Consider the following 19,119-nt stretch of genomic DNA (forward strand, 5'->3'; position numbering starts at 1 on the left):
GCGAGCAGTGCAGTAGGTCATCGTAGCCCAGAGATTACGCAGCTGGCCCAGATGTTGAACACACTTAGCGTCACGGTCAATGCTATGCAGGAACATCAACGCATTCAATCCGATATCTTGCGACAGATTCTTCCTACCCCTCAGTGACGGGGCGAATCTGCGGTAAACCATATCAAGAAGCGCCGTTTAAGGCATTGCATCCCCCAGCTGGTCTGGCATGAGCTGTTGGAGTTAGGATTTTAATTTCAAGTTAGATAGGACATTCGAGAATGCATACTTCAATCCTCTCGTTGACGACTTTCTGTAAAACACGTGAAATCTTCCATGTGACCCGATGGCGGACTCAAACCTGGACAGATGCAGCGACGCCTACGCAGATGGTGGCTCCCAATGCCGATTTCAGACGTCCCCAGGCCATTTTCGGGAGGATGTGCCATGCGTGAAGTGGTGCACACGCTGGCCACTTGTGGACAGTCCCCCTTACCCAGATAGATATATATAGTCTTTATGTGAGCTAGGAGTCTACCTCCAGCATAGCAACAATCCTCTTGCTTGCCCATTTGTGACAACATGTTTCACTCAGAGCACGACATCAATCAGCAAAGTCGCCTCGAAGACATCTGTATACGGTGCTACCCAATCCTGACAGGCATACTGACACACCTTTCCGGCTCGGACGCAGCCCTACTCCTCGCTGTTATTGGTCTCTACTATAACGATAAATGGGCAGGCGTCAAAATTAAGTTCGTCTGTCTACAGCGAGACGTGCCTGAGCATTCCCAATGGATCGACACCATGGTCTTAAATGGCCACAAGGCCTTATTTGTAGGCAGTGATCTGAATGCATGGGTCGCTCGGCTTCGCTATCCCCTGACGTGCAAGCGATACTCCACCCTCCGGGTGTGGCTGGCGGTGAGAGTCCGGTCCGGGGTAGATGCCGAGCTGAACAAGAGACGGCGGGCTCGTCCGTGGGCGTACTTTATGGTCACACGGGAAGGCGACGTTGTCTGGGGCCCGTCCCGCTCTACCCAACGACTGAGGAGCTTATTCTGGACCCAAAGCAACGTCATTCCCATTCCTCATAACACGAAGGTTCCAGAGCCAATCCTTCCCCACGTGATATGGAGAAGAACCGACATACCGAATGAGAACGGCATCGAGCTTGTTTGGGCCCAAATGACAAGTGCGGGGCGGCTCCCGCTGATCAAGATGTGCCCCATGCAGTGGAGCGATCAGGGAAAGGATGGGGGCCAAGAAGGTTCGCACCGCACCACGCTAGCCTGGACAGAAGAGTGTGACCGTATGGCACCTGGAGCGGTGCGAGATACTAGGCAGTCTGCTTTCAGGATGCCATATTTCGATCTTTCTACCCTGGAATGCTCAGAGACGGTGCATCTCTGGGAAGTAACTCAGCCCGACCGCTTCGCGTTCGTCATTGAATTAGAATGCACACCAGGGCCTGTAAATGTTGCAAATAAACTTCATGGGATACTTTGGTGATTTTTACTAGAGAGCGAAAGGAAATATAGTACGCGATCTAAGGCTGGTGGGGGGCCTGAGTCTGGTGTAGTTAGGGGACGCTGCGCAGGCCATACATAGTGCACCCCTCATAGCAGACAACACAAACCGTCAATCTACGCTTAAGGGATAACGGCGGGGACAGCCCGGGCCCGCAGGACTAACCCACTAAACGATGAGCTAGCAGGTTAGACTGTCGGCCTAGGCATCGGCCTAGGGGCACGCGTGGTACTGAAATTGATTCTTTATCGTATTTGATGATTCGCATATTTACACGTACTTCTGATCAAAACCTGACAGCATGGTTGACTGCTTGGTCAACCCAGCCCAACTTCCCAAACCTCCTATCTACACTCCAGGCTATCCCATCCCTACGGATCAAGATGATCGCGACCTTCCAAAACATCGATCTTAATTCTTAAAGTCAGCTCCTCGGTTGCTATGCGACTTCTACAACGACAAGCAGATCAGAAGACCACGCCTGAAGATATTGCGATCTTTCTCGATACGCTTTGGACGCGGATTGCCTTTCATGCGTATGTCATGATAGTCGGCTTGGGCGGTTGGCGGAATACCTGCGTGCTGAACTTGCCGTATGAGCAAGTCTGTTTTGCGATAGTGCGGGATCCCGACACTCCAAAAGCCTCAAAACTTGTTTCCCAGGTCTTAGTCTATTAGAACAAGCGCCGGCTGTGTATACGACGTGCTTAGGTTAACAAGTGAGCTACACCCTTTCCTATTTTCTCTTTTCGCCAGGCTGATTATAGCGTCTTTCTTTTAGGATTGAATTCACTATCACCTTTGTATTGGGGCGTGCTTTCTACCTCTTAAGCTTACTTACTGCTCAGGTACTTGCCGATTACGTTTTCCAGGAGGGGTATAAGACTATGACGAACTGCTTAGCGGGCCGCTCCTGGAGTCTGGTATTGACTACATCCCGCTCCATTGAAAAGTAATCCCTTGGAGAAACGTGTGATCCCGTTAGAACAAGAGAAACTGAAAGAGATATGGAAACATGCTGTTTCGGTAGCTGGGCTCCGGTCGTCTTTGAAGCTTTATTTGCTGAGGGTTGGTATATCCGGTAGGCTGAACGGTAGCAGAAGATTTTCGGTGTTTGGCCTCCAAATGGCTAATTTTATCCGCAGACGTTCTCCAGAGCACACTACGAAACTACGTGTTTTTGACGACACGACCTTTCCTCATTCATGGAGGTGCTAGCAGAGGCATTGAGAGGAGAGAAAAGGTCAGGTCACAGATCAATAGGGATAAGCAGGGTTATCTAGCATAAGTCCTTACTTGGATTTGACATCAACTTTCCTTTCTTTTCCTTGTCTCCTCTTCTCTACGTCTTCGTCGTTTCACTACTGGGTATACCAATAATGGCACATTCTACAGATTCAACTTCGAACGCGGGTTGGATGACATCGCGTCGCCAGTCTGGCAATGCACCCCTGATGGCCGGCTTGTTTAGGAATAATGAGCTTCATTCCGCACAGGTCGACGTTCGCCCTGTCTCGCACCGAAATCACAGGTGTCCACGTCGAAACAACTACGTACGGCGAGGTTGAATATAAAACGCCCGCGGCGAGTACAATACCGTCTAATAGGACGATTACTACTCTCAGATATCGGAGATCCCAATCACGTGCTTTATGTCATGAACGCTGCTTGTGTGTCAATATATGCTAGTTTCACAGCAACAGAGTCTATTTAGACGAAGTGCTGGACAACCAGTTTACTGAGTCCCACCCTGGATTTCCGAAACTGCATCAAGGTCAATTTTTCTGGTGTATAAGTATGACGCTTGCAGTGTATGCATCAATTGACTGTCGTCAGACGCAATTGGAAACTCGGTCCTGTAATACTCTTCCCACATTTGCTTTGTCCGAGGAGAGTCTGCATCCGCCCATGGTTTTCTAGGCGCCACACGAATCAGAAAGAACAACAATAAAGACAGGATAATAACTCACTCGTGATCGTTGAAAATCCCAAATCCAGTGCTAATAATCATGGTGGGCCGTGCAATATCAGCAATGATCTGCTTTAAAGGCGCCTCGACAGAGACTGAGAACACCACGGAGCCTTCATCGATTTCCGCGAAGCCACCAGCCCCAAATTGCCCGACGATGGTAAATCCATTTCTCTCCAACAATCCCTTTGATTCTTCCGTGTAGTCAGGATCCTGTGTCAGTAACTGGATGGTATTTGTACCATTGTTGCGACAAACTTCCGCTATGGTTAGAGCAATCGAGTGCTGAACCATGCTACCAGCCGTAATATCCTCTAAGTTCTGCCCGCTCGACTCCATCTGTCTCTTTAACCATTCTGGAGGCTGGCGGCACATGTCACCTAGACCGAAACAAATGACTTTGGTTACTTTTTTGATGTCCAGTAGCCGTAACAGTTGAGATGTCAGTAACCTGCAGCTCGAACTCTTCTTCCAGGAATTCCGCCTCGCTTCAAACACCGAGTTTAGATTGCCTGTAGTGCCTCGAAAGTTCCGGGCTACTTGATTGCTCCAGTCTACCAAATACGAGCAGTGGTATGTTTCGACGGGATCATCAGGTTGCGTTTTCACGAGTCGCCAGTATTCCCGAAATTTGACGTATGGCTTCCTAGATGTGGAATCAGGTTAGTGAACCGCGAGAACTGGAAATATCTCCTTACCAAATCGGGTCCCGTGTGTTGAGCATAATGTTTGGTGTAGATACGTGCTCGCCATTGATTGACTGAACCGTGAATTGGCGAGCCTCTGTTCTCAGTTGGTTCTCGATGTCTCGAAGATCCGTCTTCTTCCATAACTTGGCCCCACTATCGTATAACTCTGCCGCACGTTGGCTACTTTTTCTCCAAAAGAGGAGCCGCGCCTGATTTTCGGGGTTTGCTGCCGACAGATAATTATTGCCTTTTGACATTTTGTCAAGGACAGTGCGTAGAGAAGACTGGGTTAGGACACATCCAGCGGAGTTTGTGTTTCTGTTTCTGGACTTGGTCCAGTTTATGTAATATTGACCCTGAATTTCGCCATTTTGGTCTTAGTGGCCGGGAGAGCCAAGACATAGGGCATCAGTGATAAGCGGAGGGGCTCGGCAACTGAAGCCTATTCCACTAATTATTGGCAGTGTTACGTGGATCCGTCAGTCCCACTGACATGTGCGGCCCCTTTGAGCGGGCTGCTTTCTCTAGTTAAAATCAAGGCAGGGACGCCCTTATATTCAAAGAATGGATTCAAATGTACAGTACATACGCTAGCAAGGCCAAGATTTGTACTTTGTTCATGAAAACCATAGATTTGAGTGAACATTAATGATAGTTGAGGCATAACAGTAACATTAACACCACCATGTGATGATTTCCAGGCACCCATCTTCCAATCTCAGGGTACATACACTGTAGTAAGAGGGAAAACAACGACTAGCTAAATGGACGCCAAGTCTTGTACGAACTAAATGGAAGTCATGGCAATAGAACCATGGCATATTGGCCATGACTATCAAAGGGTCCATATGCTGCCCAAACTCAATTTTTCGATTTCTTCGAACAATTGCAGCAGGTGTAGCACGCACCGCAATCTGCATGTACAGCATTGACAGATGCCTTGCAGGTGGCACAGTTCAAAGCATCCACAAGCTCGAGTTCTTTGTGGACCGCCATCTCTTCATACTATATATGGTAAGCAGGAGTATTCAGGAGGGTATATCAACGTACAGTATTATTGAACTTTCAGTGACCCAAATTTGGATGTTGTATTGTTGTGAACTGTATAACACTGAGGCTGAGGCTTTGGATAACACTCTCCAACGATCTGAACTTGTGTATGGCCGCGGTTGCAGAACAGTGTTGGTTCTATTAGAGGAAAATGGATCGAGCGTTTGCTATCGCGGTGATCATTAACAGACGGTGCGAGTGGCTCGTATTTATCTTGCAGACATTGTTTGGGTGCGTTAGCTTGATTATGGTACATTTATCCACTGATGGTGTGAAAGCTGCAGTGATACTGTACACCTTGATCGTCGCCCATATTATATATCTGAGACTATAGCTTACGAGGAGCAGGAATAGAAACGATAATGTAGCAGGGCCATTTCGAGTGCATCGCCATTTTTACAATCTGATGCCATTTGCATAGTTTGATTGGCTGGTCTTTACAAGAGGGTGTGGTAATATCTGAGAAATGGCAAGCGAGTACCTAGAGCTGGTCATAAGATGCACCATGATTGACGTGACGGAAGACCTAGCCCATGCTCTGTACTCTGTAGCTGCAGCTGTAGCACTGGTTAGATATGCAATGCGAAACAAACGTGCGTGCTCAGGAAGGAGTTACGGGGCTCTGATCGAGCTTGGGCCAATATCCTTCCCCACCTGAATGAAAGACAAAGATCCATACATAATACATAGATAGACAGATATAACTTGCTGGCCATTCCTTGCGGTGCTCCATGCATATGAATTATAATGGAGAACTGTATCTTGTAAATCGCTCTCTGCACCCCACCTTGTGTACCCTCCCTGTGTACCCTCCCTGTGTACCCTCCCTGTGTACCCTCCCTGTGTACCCTCCCTGTGTACCCTCCCTGTGTACCCTCCCTGTGTACCCCTCCCTGTGTACCCTCCCTGTGTACCCTCCCTGTGTACCCTCCCTGTGTACCCTCCCTGTGTACCCTCCTTGTGTACCCTCCCTGTGTACCCTCCCCTGTGTGCTCTAGAGCCTGCCAATCGATTAGGATGTGAAGGCTTCCACACTCAAGTCCGGTTGGTTTCTCACAAGGAATAGGTGCGCCTTTCGAAGAGTATCAAGGGCCTATTTGCTAACGCACCCGCACCCGCCACATCTGGTAGTGCCTGGAGTTCCGCCACACACTTGGCAACCCTGACACATCTTGCTTGTGCTTGTACGCTTGGGATGCTGTTCAAAAGGTGAGTATATATCGGAAGAAACAAGGCTTATCAAGGTACTGACCTATACTCTAGGGGAGGCAGGCGATGATGGCTAGTAAGTTTGTTGAACTGTTTTCGCAGAGATCAATTAGAATGTAATGTGTTGGTCAATCGTGGATTCCATTTCTATCTTTTTAGAAGAAAATTAGGTGCATAGCCATGGGGAAAGCTAGTAATATATACGGCCAGGTTAGGCTTGTAGTGCCATTTTCTGCCGAGCTTTTAATAAGTTTTGGTGCCCAAAACACGTGGCCGTTAGTTGTATCCTCCTTACCTTTCTCTAGCTTTTGAGCATCTTCGGTGTACCCATTTTCACACGATCCATTCACCACTAACATGGCCCAATGTTGGCATAGCTCGGAATTACAGGCTATTCGAGTGAGTTTGCTGAATCTAGCTGAGTGATAAACTGCTTACTGGACAACTGTGTAGGTTTCAATTGACGAATTTCAAGCTCTCATTGTAAGGAACTTTCCATATCCCTTGCTCCTTTCGACCAGGCTCTGAAGTTGCTAGATTCAAATATCCCAATCGGTGGACAAATTAGCAGAAGGCATCAGTCGTGCTGCATACGTCGAGACAGAACAGGCAGAAGATGAAAACGACGAAGAAATTAACGAACGGGCTCTCAGCAACATCGCTGTTTACAATTGCCCAAGTGCTGAGTGCAAAGGACGTAAACCCGACACAGAACTACGGGAATACACTCGGCACTATGCTACTCGTAATATGACTTATTTTCTCAAACACGGGTTATTGGCTAATGTAAACACAGACGTCACTTGCAAAGTGCCTTGCGTTTTTTGTCGCAATGTCTCCACGAATGTGGCTGCCCTTAAGAGACATTTCCAAAGATGCCAAAAACTAAAAATGGCACGAAAACGCCCCGAAGATTCGAAAAGATGGATGAAGATGAAAGAACAACGGGACAGGGAATCTGAGAGGGCATCTTTGGAGGGACGAGCAGCGTTGAGAAGCAGTAAACGCTGCCAAGAGCCAGAGGTGAACAGTCCGAGATTACAAAAGAAGGCGAGGTTGGATGTTGCCGTTAGCATACCAGCTGCATACGATAATGACGACAATGACGAAGATGAGGTCAATACAGATGACAAGGACGACGAAGATGGCGACGCGCACGATGCCCACGATGCCCACGATGCCCACGATGCCCACGATGCCCACGATGCCCACGATGCCCACGATGCCCACGATGCCCACGATGCCCACGATGCCCACGATGCCCACGATGCCCACGATGCCCACGATGCCCACGATGCCCACGATGCTGATCAGGGTATTTTGGCACATACGAACAATGTTGACAGCTGCATTGGCCAGCCATCTAATCCGGCTGTCGCCCAAACACGTACCACCAAATCAACGAGAGCTTCGGCATTGGGTAACCGGCTAAATGAACCTGTCTATCATGCGGGAAATCAACACTCAATTGCACATGACGAGACAATGGATGGCTCAGCTCTATTCACGAATAATCAAGCTTTGACCAGGCACGGCATTACCACGGCTACGACTGGCCCCAACCTGGCCCACCCGGACGAAGAGCAATACTTAACAATCGAGAATGCCTCCACAGTTGCGAGAGCTAGCAACTTCGTAACCAATGCAATGGGCGGATTATCGTATCCAGCCCTACACCCTACGGCGCTTGACGCCGCTACGTCCATCAGCTCTAGCATACCCTACGCGACGAAGCCCACCAGCTTCATGGCTAACACGATGGACGGGCTTTCGTATCCAGAACTGCATTCTACGGCGCTTGACACCGCTACATCCATGAGCACTAGCATACCCTACGCGACGAGACCCACCAGCTTCATGGCTAACACGATGGACGGGCTTTCGTATCCAGCCCTACACCCTACGGCGCTTGACACCGCTACGTCCATGAGCACTAGCATACCCTACGCGACGAGACCCACCAGCTTCATGGCTAACACGATGGACGGGCTTTCGTATCCAGACCTGCATTCTACAGCACTAGACCCCGCGTCATCTATGGTACCAGCCTGGCATGCCCAGACGAACGGCAGCACTCAACAATCGAGAATGCCGCCACAGCTACGAGAGCTATGAGCTTTGTGAACAACATGGATGGTGTAGCTTCGCTCACTACAATACCCTGGCAATCCACGTGTTCTTAACAACGTTCACATAAGTAGCAATCAGGGTGAATGATAATTATTCAACATTTTTTGCTTGTTGGCCAGCTATTAAAGGTTTGTACTTGAATTTTGTCCTAAGTCCAGCTGCTTCCAGTTCAGCAACTTTCGCCCTGAGGTCCAGTGTGTCTGGTATTTCCATCGGGTCCCATTCTCCGACTTCCTCTACCGTCCCGAATCCAATGTTGATGAAAGCCCCTTGAATGCAACTCCATCCAAGTCGGGTATCAATGATAGTACTTGTAATAATTAGGTTCGAAATCTCTTCAATTGTGTTAGCTGAACTTACTATCCACCGTTTGGCAGATCCTGCACATTTGTCATGATACCCTCTCTCTCCATGTTAGAGACAGGTGTTCCCCAGAGACCCCAATCATCGATTTTCTTGTGTAGCGAAGGTTTGTAATTGCGAACCTTCGTAGTAAGCAACCTTGGATCCAGGAAACCAGAATTGCACCATGAGACTATGTATAGCTTCATGGGGTTTATTGGGGTTGCGTCGATGGAAAAACCATGCGTATTCGGAAGAGAGTAGCTCGCTCTTAAAGTATCGAAGGAACCCCCAGCGAGGCCGTATTATGATAGACTTGATAATATTCCCTATTTCCTATACCGTATGAGAAACTGTAGAGTAAAGAGCAAGTTTTCAAACATACTGAATATCCAATGGTATTGCGAAAAATGAAATCTAGTCCGTCTGGGGTTTTGGTACGGTAGCCTGCAGCGTAGAACTTAGCAAACAGTCTCCCTTTGTTCCTGGCCCCAGCATCTTCTGTTTCTTCATCTTTGGCAAGACAGAAGCCAGATAGCTCGATAGAATGCTTTGCATCAAGTGTTGATGGTGAAGGCGACGAAGCCATGCTCGCCTGTACTGGAGTTTGTGTTAAACTTGAGTTGAGGGAATTTAATATGCACGAGCCATTGAAAGAGGGGTTATTCGGCGGAGAAAATTAGGTCCGGACCATGATGTAAAAATTGGTCCAACTGACTTTCCATGTGTATGCTTTTGACGCACAGCCACAGAGCCACAAAGCTCAAATGTGTAAATGCACAGCTACACAGCTACAAAGCTCCACAGCTGCACAGCTGCACAGCTACACAGCTACACAGCTACACAGCTACACAGACCTTGGTCGCCGCGGCTGGAAGGGCCATGCCGCTCAGGAGGCACATGATCCATAGGTCAGTTGATGCAAGCCATCACATCCTAGGAGGTGCTACTATGGAATACCCCATCTATAACACTGCTGGGGTTGACGTAGGTCCTTAATTCAAGAGGATCCTGGATGGCTTGCAGTTGAGTCGCTATGCGGCTGGCGGTCCACCATGTGCTTACAGCTTCCAGGATGCTTCCCTTGACCATCTGCAATAGAACTGCGCTTCTCCAGTCCCTTCCAAAAACTATGGTTGCATGAAATTGCCGATGATGATAAGGAGGCCCGGTTAACAACGTGGAGGCCTGAGTTGAAGCAACGGCCTGTCTTCGCTTCACGGCAAGCTAGGATGCTCCAAACTACCCCTGAAGAGCATCAAAGAGACCTGTCCCAACGTGCCGTGACTTGCAGGTCAACTCCTTGTAGTAGTCTCGAGTGGGAGAGTTTCATGCCAAAGTACAGCAGGTAGCTATGTGTGTAGATACTTCCGGTCTTGACGTTGGTTGTTGACATCGTAGTGGTCCCGATATGTTGGCCTGTAGAATGACGTTGAGAGGACAATGTCCCATCAACCGACTTGCGGCCTAGACTTCCTGCATTAGACTGAAGCGGGATAACTTCATGATATGCCCACTGTGTGTATGGCGTTAAGACAGTACAGCGCTATCTCCTCCGCTCGCATGGTCTCCTAGCAGAAGCGTTCTGCAAGATCTGGCCCGGTTTGATAACCTGTCAATCTGGTTCTCAGCAAGTATAAGAACCATCCTTCCCATTCTTCCTCAACGACGGGTTGTTTCACAGATCGTATCACACCCAGCACGTTATATAAAAGGATAAGCTGCTAGAATTGTTTAGGGATATTTTGAAAGGGACAAAGAAATATGTCAGTCGCTGCCGGCAATTCGGTTCTTCTCGCTCTACCAATTCTCATCCCAAGCCATTAGCATGCCTTACGTACGCAATACAAGCTGTTGCTTCGGACGCCATTTCATTATAGTCTGTATTCTGGAGACCTGCAACTAACTGATGACACCAGCGAGTCTCAACAACATTTGCGGGACTCTGGTCAATCTGCCTTAACCCCTGAACACCAAGATGGCGGACACTCCCACCACGAACGGAGGCGGAACTGGAGGCAGCGGAACTGGAGGTAGCGGGACTGGAGGTAGCGGGACTGGAGGCAGCACAGGTGAAGGCAGCGGAACTGTAATTAGCACGGGTCAAATCAAATTTCCAGACGGCTCATCAGGTGGGCCACTTTCCGGCTAGATCGATACCATCATGGGTATCAACGATGTAGGGCCTCGAGGGGGTTCAAGTCAGACAGTTCAGAATACTTAAGGTGGCTCACAGCCCATACTCCAATACCAGCCAGAGGCACATCGCAATTCTTGAGTTGAGTCTACCAGTATTAATTTTTATTATAATAATTGCATCATACTTTTCCGACCCATGTGAAATATCACCCAAGAATGAGTCTGCAGGTAAAGATTGCTATCCAACTATTGAGTAACATCGTTAGCAACGAAGGGAGCGATTTTTCCTTCCATTCGTTCTTTCCCGCAGGAGCCCAACCCAAATCCAGGTGAATCAACGAGAAACACCCAGCCTACAAGTGACAGCTATACACACAACACCCGTTATTAGAAAGGCTGGAAAATCGACTCTCGCAGGTGACATGCCTCTAACGGCGTAATACTGGCTGACCTGTAAATTGCCCCCTCTGACGAGGACGAGGTGGCTGGGGCCCTTGCAGCCAACTGAGATGTCAATTGCATCCAATATCCGATAAGCGCGCACATGCTTGTTCGCTGCAGGCTGTTAAATGCGAATGACTGGGGTGCAGACAATAATTCAATCCCATAATCATAATGAGGTGCCTGATGAAAGCAGCTTTGACTGGGATGCTATTAATAGGGGCTTGCTGCATTTCTACTTAAGCCCCTCTTTCTTTTTCTCTCTTTCGCTGATATCGTTCACTACGTCTTGAATTGTCTATGAATGTAAATCAAAAAGATAAGATGGCAGAGCCTACAAATCCTAGGAAGAGAAAGGCAGTAAGACAGCTATTCTCACAGTGTTTTGCATCTTGGAGAGATCTCGCTCTAATATACTCCCTAGGATGCCGCCTCGTTGCCACTTGGTGAACCAGAGCCGAACCAGCCCGAACCCTCGCACACACCCAAGAAGCGAACACCTCTTCCGAAAAGAGCAATTCCTGTACGAGATCAGGTTGCTTATTTGGGAGAGAAGATTGACCAGCAGAAGAAAGGGAGCACCGATGTGGCAGCGAAGGTTGTTGATTTGGCAGCGAAGGTTGCTGATTTGGCAGACAAGGCTGATCAACAGAAGAAAGAGAGTGCTGATCTAGCAGAAAAGATTAACCAGCTAATAAGGGTTTTTGAGGATGCAAGATCCTCCCAAGATGCACCCCGTAAAGAGCAAGGAGCGACTTCCCCGGAGAAATCTTTATTGGAAACTACCTCCTTCACAAAATGGTTGCCGCAGCAGCTTGACCAGCGCTTCGCGCAGCTTGACCAGCGCCTGACGCAGATCACCTCACTCCAGAGCGCACTATGCAACAATACCTTAACAAACTCGACAAGCGACTCTACTTACAGAATGCAATCAACTCAAGCCCTCAACGAAGTTCAATGTCTGGTTGCTTCAATCTACTTCTTCATTTGTCCTCAGAGCTTGCCGGGACATACTGCGATCGACAGCAGTGGCTCGACAGGAGTGGCGAGTCAATCATCAAACGGAATGCCAAGCAACCAGCCCTGAGGATCTGCATGGCTTGGCTTGTTGTTTATGTTTCCTAGAAGATGTGCGGGCTCCGGGCGCTTCTTTGGTGAAGACTTTGGTGAAGATGGAACACGACCTGGGGGAGAGGGGCAACTACGGTGTAGAGCGAGATTCTGTTCAGAATAATTATGTTCGTGGCTAAACCTTCTCGGATTAGCGCCTCTGCGGGGTGCTTCTATGACTTACGAGTCGCATTTGTGTATCTTATGATAACTATGCAACTTCAAGACACTCTTTTATATTTGTTGGCCTTGGCAAGAAACAGCTCGCACTACATATAATACCATGCCGAACATTCAAACTTTTCAACTAGATGAGAAATTCGGCCTACCTTTGAAAAACCCACCGGATGACGGTGCTGAAGCCGAGAATGGGCAGAATCGTGACAAGGCCTCTTGTGTGGACCTTCTCCAACTACCACATACAGAGAGCCGGCAACACAACGCGATAATAGCTAAGAACACTGTCGTACGTTCACTTGATCCATTCTTGGGAATACGCTGACTGTTTAGCGCAATTTTCTTTTCGAGTGGGCAAAAAAACACCACATCGATAGTCCTTGGTTTCGTGCAGCGTCTTACCGTCTCAAGAATGACGATACCCTAAGGATAGACCCAGAAGATTTGGCGGCGCTGGTCCCGCTTTCAACAGCTACATGTGTTTATTACTACGAAGGGGAACCACCGAAAAACGACGAGGTCACCGGGTGGAAGCCTCTTAAATGGGAGGAAGGCCATGTTCTTGTTGCCCAAGATGGCATCCGCATTAGGTCAATTGGTCAACCGCTTGATTTTACACTCATGAGAGTTGTACAAGATCCCAAACTCCCAGAAAAGTAGCTATCAATGCCTAAAGTGGCCCTAGTTGAGCCTCTGTATCTAGATTGCTGGTTGAGTAACCTCCCGATATTCCCCAAAACGCGTCATTGAAGAGTCCTTCACGATCATTCGCAACCTGAGATTCTTCATCCGCAGCCTGGGGTTCTTCATCCGTAACCTGAGACTCGAATTGTCCCGTTCCACCAGGTTCTTGCCTGTCCAGCTGCAACGCAGGTAACGAGACAAGAGACCCATCGCGCAGAGTTACCTCTGGAGCCGTGATGTCGGGGAGAGCCGTTCCAGATTGTTGGGCGGGTTGCAAGCCTAACCGCGCTCCGTCTCTATCGCTGTACGTAGACGGACTACAGGGTTGACTGGAGTCCACGTTTGATGCATCCTTCTCCTGGGGAGGCGTTGGCGGCTCGGTGGGTTCCGTTCGCTTCCGTTTATTGGTGCTGCTATCCAGATTGTACCCTTCCCGCTTTCTACTCTTAGCAAGAGGCGGGATGGTAGGCTCGTTGTCCCTGCTTTGGGTAATGGCGGGGGCCGGGGGGTTTGACAAGACTTCCTCGTTCCCAGCGTCCGTCTCCGGTGTGCATCGTTCGCGGCTTCGGAGGTCTGTGGCTAGCAATTCGTCAGCGGCCCTGGCTCTTCGTTCATATTCTTCTTTGCTGAGGCTGGTCTTTAAGCCTTTGTTGACCATATCTAGACTGATGAGGCAGTCAGCATACGACAAAAACTCCCGGCACAGTCGCACTTACGCCCACGGTCCGAGGTACGCAATCAAGAAGGCAGGCGAAAAGAATAAACTGGTGTCTTCTACTCTGAATTTACCCAATTTTTCCTCAAGCTGGTGGACAAGATACGGTTTGGATTTGGCGCTTTCCGACCACTTGCGATACACGTCCATCGGCGGACCATCTGCCAATCTTAGCTTATCGACCACTGTGGTGCATTGTGGACTTACAAAGCAGGAACAGCAGAGAAGCCCGCTCACCGAATGTGGCTTCCAGTGTTTCGATCAGTTGGGCTGCCCAACGGGCAGCAGCGCATTGCGACTTCAAATACTTTCCCGACCGGGTGTTCGATGTTTGGAAGCATTTCTTGATGAATATGTCTGCCTCCCCCGCACTCATGTCCACGCAGGCCACGCGACACATAGAGAACATAAGCAGACGACCATAGTAGTAAATCTGTTTTGAGAATTCCTTCTTTTCCCCGAGTGCGTGCTGGAGATTGATATACGCTTCAAGAGTGGTATGGGTCGCCTCAAGCGTATTCTGGGATGTCGCTTCTAGCGGTAGTGATGGCGATGGAAGCCGAATGTAAGTCTGGCGGAGTGTTATGATTCGAAAAGCGACGGTGATCTGATCTAGGGTACACAGCTCGGTCTTCTTTGCTTTCTGATACCAATATTTTGCAGAGGATGGGACCGTATTTATGAAACCTCGTGCCGACGGCTCCCACAATCTCTTCTTTTTTTTCTGTGGCTTGCTCTGCGCCTTTTGTGACCCATCTGGCTTTTCGGATACTGGCGTGTTTGGCAATATCTGTGTCTCCTGTGTCTTTGATGCCTGTCTCTGGATGGCCACGGCTTTGGAGCTTGGAGCAGACGGTAGTTGTTGTTGATGCTGTGTCGAAGGTTGTTCGTCGTGCGGCAGTTGCTCTTCCAAGTCATGTTGCCGTAAGATGATCGTTGGAATATCAGGGGGCGGTAAGTGGTGCTGCGAGAAGTTTTGGTACTGCAACAGCTGCTCCTTCAGCTGTTTGACCTGAGTTCGTAAGGCGGCATTTTCATCCTGTAAAGCAGCATATTCTTTCCTCAAATCAACAGCGTTTTGATCTCTGCGATCGACCCGAAAACAGCCTTCCATCTTGGTTAAGGAAACAGAGTCAGGAATCACTCATCCAGACCAGGCGTCTACTTGTCTAATTAGTTACCAGGTTCGACCTGGAAACCAATTGGGTCTAGTGCAGCTTCATCACGCTATATGCATCTATCTGAACAACGCCGCCAAGTCTATTCTGACCCGGGGGACGACCCCGGTTTCTTTTCCTTGTACACTTGCATCCTGACTGAGCTCCACCTACTTACAGGAGAATCGTCTTAGCTAACGTTCCGCTACATGAGTACTGGTAGCTGTTCTTGGACGAGACGTTAGCTACATCTTGCCTCAATCTCTTCTGATTAGATCACCGACAATATGAGCTCTAGGATCGATGGTTCTGTCGCGTCGCGTAACTTGGATATAAACCTCAGTCACCCCTGGGTGGCATGCAACAATGGCCCAAGTCCTCGCCTGCCTTGTCTGCCCTGTATACCTTGCTCACTGAACTGAAGCATCTGGTTGCCTTGTCTGCCCTTGTACTGTCTCACTGCCCTTGCCAGCCACTTCAGTTGTCTTGCAACTCACCGCCGCTCAAGACTCACTCCGATGGATATTTCTCATAGCACACCCCAGTTCATCGACGCAGCCTTTGCGTACGGAGTCGTGGTACTCTTCCAATGCATTTACCTCTGGCTGAAGTTCCGAGGTATCCTGCATACACGTGATCGCTCTCGACTTTGGGTCATTGTCGCCCTGAGCTGTTGCTTCGCGCTTATCGGGCTTGTGTTCTTAATCCTGGCCTCCTATTTGTCTCCAATTATCGCAACGGCCATGATTATGGGCTCGAAGATTAGCTCCTTATTTTCCATTTGTTCCACTGAGGTAATCCAACCATCCACATACGCGGATAGCATCTCACATGTTTGCAGATTCTTGAGGTCTTATATCCTATAATCAACGCCTTAGGGCTACACTATAAGATTTGTGGGATAGTCTTCCAAATGGGTTTCGTGGGCCTTGGGCTTTTGCTGCTAGTAAAATGGCAAATCGAGGTCCTGTCGGCGATAGTTGTCATTCCCCACGCTACCTTTGCCACTGTTATGATATGGGCATATATGCGTGGAGTCCGGTCCTCCTTTGACAAGCGGTCGCGTTTCCTTGGGATTGTTGGTGCTTGCACCCTTGCTGGGTCAATCGGACTCGCTGGGGCACCGCAACAAGCAGCTGCGCAATGCTTGCTTTGCATCATCCTTATCATCTCCTTGGCAGTATTTCAAACCTGGTGTCGAACCGGGAGTCTTGACCTGATTACTCGGAGCCCAGGTCCCCAGGACGACGCATGGTGGAATCTAGGAGTAGGAGTTCAAAGCCCATCTCAAGCCCGTGATGTTGGTGACCTGGTTGTTCAGAGCCCGATCCTTCAGAGCCCAGTTCAGAACAGCCCATGGTATCCAGGATCCTCCCGACAACCCGGTATTGAGCTAATGCTGAGTATTTCTACCGCAACTATTCGGGGGGTTCGTGTCGCTGTTATAGGGCCAAAACGTGCTGGGAAGACCAGAGTTGTTATGCAGTATGGGCTAGGGAAACCCTCCACCGAGGTAAGAGCATGCTTAATTATACAGTGTATTTGGCTGACCCTTGCAGTATTATCAAACCCTCGAAGATTCACACAAAATCCAACTGAGCGTCCGTGGGAAGACGGTGGACCTTGAAATCCATGACACAGGTGGCTGCGACCTTCCAGAGCACGCCAGATATTTACAGGAGTGGTGGGAGACAAACCCTCACCATATCCTTGTGTACGACGCCGCAAGCCAAAAGTCTTTCGATAAACTCAAGGTAATGGTAGAAAAGTCTAACAACAATTCTACTCCCAATCCTACGACCATCCTCTATGCTGCACTGGCGCCAGGGCGGCAACCGGTAGTATCGAGAGATGAAGCCTTCTTGTTTGCAAGAGAACACGATTTTTTATTTATGCAAGAGTGGGAGACGGGTAATCCATTCACCCAAATCGCTCATATGGAAGTCAGAAACCTGGTTTAGCAACCTTATTCAGGCATTAATTGTTATAGTCGTTTGAGGCGAGGTGTCAACGTTATATATCATGGTTTAATAATATGTATGTTTTACACTCCCCGGCCAGGCAACACAGCCGCTCGCTTAGCTGCACTTTCGCCCGGCCAGTATATGGGCATGCGCAGGGGTGGTCTAAAGCAGTCTGATATATTGTTGAGGTGGAGCCTCGTCGTGGTACTCAGGTGGCAATGAATGTTGTATTCGTATATATGTATATATATATCCTTCCAGGGGAAGCTTTTATCATCGATGAACTCTGTCACCTAGCAGCCAGTGTGTTGTAGGATTTACCACGATCTTTGCCTACCGTGATTCTAACAGGTGACTGTTTCGGCCGGTTCTTATGCAGCTACCTCGGAGACGGGTTGCGTCTAGCACCCATCATGCACTGCCGGATGAAACGGCTATACGCTGCGCTCGCGGATACCCTATCTGGCACCCAACTATAGGGAGGGCAAGGTCGGACGCCACACTGAAAATCATAATGCCTTCCTCGCTTCTCAGTGTTGCCAATGGCCGTCAGTTCTCCTCTCATCTCGTGGTGAGGCGCTACACTATGAAATCATTCCGCTGATTCAACTTCTTCCACTTCTACCAGCAACTAGCATTTCTCACATCACGTCTATAACCGCAAAACTCACGCAATACCCATTGCATAATGACTAATCTACCAAAATTAGGCTTCTGTTGGAAGTCGAGATCATTGGAGTCATTCAAGCAAGCAGCTTGGAGGCTATCGAAGATGCTCATGTACTTGCGGGCCTGGCTGTGTCTCGTTGCCGAGTCGTACATCTGGATCGCGGTCGTCTTGTCCTTCGGTGTTTCGGCAGCACAAGTGGCCTTACAGCGTGTACTACTTCCTCTGATGTCGCAAAAATACGGCGACCACTGGACAGTCTGCTTAGGCATGATCATAAGCCTGGTTCTCGACAGCTTATTTGATCAAATATGGCTGGTGGCCACGTTGATAACGGAAGTGTTCATGTACAGTCGTCTTCGTCCCATCAACTTCGACCGCGAGAAGATGGCAGCCTTGAAGAAGAGTAGCAGTCTGGGAACTTTCTTGCGGGGAGAATTTAAATTGACCTTGATTGCGATTTTCCTGGCTCAGACATTGGGTCCATTGCACGGCCTGGTTGGGTTTTGTGCTGTTTTCTTCGTCAACATAATGTCTCGATGGGTGTCTGGAGAACTAGCAGGAAACGAGGCGAAGTTTACGAACAAGACTACCATCAATCACTCATAGTGAGTACATTGACACGCAATCTGAAATAACGACTAACCATACAGTTTTTACGATGAAGCAGCCCCCACGAACCCGCGCCCTACGGACCAGCCCGCTTCTGCGGCTACTACTGAGTGGCGTACTCCTGAGAAGCTTCCGGCGTTGCCTTCTTGGCCTCGGGCAGGGGAAATCTATCTTCATTCGAGTATGCAGCTTCTTGTTATCCAATCTCTTCGGAAAGCAGTATGGATTGCTACTTTGTTACTCTGTTTGAATTTTACAGCTTCATACATACCAAGGAATACGGTTGGCTTGGTCATTAAAGATGTGACCTCGATAGACTCTACTATGGACAAACTCTGCGGATGCTGGGCCCCAGTCGGCAAGATCATGGAAATGTATCGAGGCGTGGCTAGTATAAAGACGGACGCACCAAAGACAGAGGCGAACGAAACTACCCAGTTGCTGCCAGAGGCATCCAACCCTGGCAACGAGGTCTAAGGAAAGTTGGTCTGCCAATTAAAGTGCCCTCAACAGAACAGGAACTCGCTTGTCGATTGTATCGACTTC

At 48.9% G+C, this 19,119-nt stretch overlaps 7 protein-coding genes across 7 annotated transcripts; 4 read left to right on the plus strand and 3 right to left on the minus strand.

Annotated features, from left to right (window-relative positions):
- Positions 1-3,484: 3,484 nt before the first annotated feature.
- PG998_000765 (uncharacterized protein) lies at positions 3,485-4,433 on the minus strand (the record flags this gene model as incomplete). The annotated part of the gene is made up of 2 exons (XM_066867583.1): positions 3,485-4,133; positions 4,186-4,433. The coding sequence occupies 2 exons, from the start codon at positions 4,431-4,433 to the stop codon at positions 3,485-3,487; spliced, it is 897 nt and encodes a 298-aa protein (XP_066735998.1).
- Positions 4,434-7,326: 2,893 nt separating this feature from the next.
- Positions 7,327-8,550, plus strand: PG998_000766 (uncharacterized protein; the record flags this gene model as incomplete). Its single annotated transcript, XM_066867584.1, has 1 exon — positions 7,327-8,550. One exon carries the CDS (start codon positions 7,327-7,329, stop codon positions 8,548-8,550), a length of 1,224 nt encoding a protein of 407 aa, XP_066735999.1.
- Positions 8,551-8,655: 105 nt separating this feature from the next.
- Positions 8,656-9,496, minus strand: PG998_000767 (uncharacterized protein; the record flags this gene model as incomplete). The annotated part of the gene is made up of 3 exons (XM_066867585.1): positions 8,656-8,875; positions 8,926-9,020; positions 9,293-9,496. 3 exons carry the CDS (start codon positions 9,494-9,496, stop codon positions 8,656-8,658), a joined length of 519 nt encoding a protein of 172 aa, XP_066736000.1.
- A 2,315-nt stretch (positions 9,497-11,811) lies between these two features.
- Positions 11,812-12,574, plus strand: PG998_000768 (uncharacterized protein; the record flags this gene model as incomplete). Its single annotated transcript, XM_066867586.1, has 2 exons — positions 11,812-11,847; positions 11,912-12,574. The coding sequence occupies 2 exons, from the start codon at positions 11,812-11,814 to the stop codon at positions 12,572-12,574; spliced, it is 699 nt and encodes a 232-aa protein (XP_066736001.1).
- Positions 12,575-13,444: 870 nt separating this feature from the next.
- PG998_000769 (uncharacterized protein) lies at positions 13,445-14,116 on the minus strand (the record flags this gene model as incomplete). The annotated part of the gene is made up of 1 exon (XM_066867587.1): positions 13,445-14,116. The coding sequence occupies one exon, from the start codon at positions 14,114-14,116 to the stop codon at positions 13,445-13,447; it is 672 nt and encodes a 223-aa protein (XP_066736002.1).
- A 2,127-nt stretch (positions 14,117-16,243) lies between these two features.
- Positions 16,244-17,291, plus strand: PG998_000770 (uncharacterized protein; the record flags this gene model as incomplete). Its single annotated transcript, XM_066867588.1, has 2 exons — positions 16,244-16,843; positions 16,890-17,291. 2 exons carry the CDS (start codon positions 16,244-16,246, stop codon positions 17,289-17,291), a joined length of 1,002 nt encoding a protein of 333 aa, XP_066736003.1.
- A 517-nt stretch (positions 17,292-17,808) lies between these two features.
- PG998_000771 (uncharacterized protein) lies at positions 17,809-19,050 on the plus strand (the record flags this gene model as incomplete). Its single annotated transcript, XM_066867589.1, has 4 exons — positions 17,809-17,842; positions 18,005-18,569; positions 18,615-18,754; positions 18,833-19,050. 4 exons carry the CDS (start codon positions 17,809-17,811, stop codon positions 19,048-19,050), a joined length of 957 nt encoding a protein of 318 aa, XP_066736004.1.
- Positions 19,051-19,119: the final 69 nt, after the last annotated feature.

This window comes from Apiospora kogelbergensis, assembly GCF_038363985.1.
Source record: "Apiospora kogelbergensis strain CBS 113332 chromosome Unknown utg000001l_segment0_segment0, whole genome shotgun sequence".
NCBI classification, from domain to species: Eukaryota; Fungi; Ascomycota; class Sordariomycetes; order Amphisphaeriales; family Apiosporaceae; genus Apiospora; species Apiospora kogelbergensis.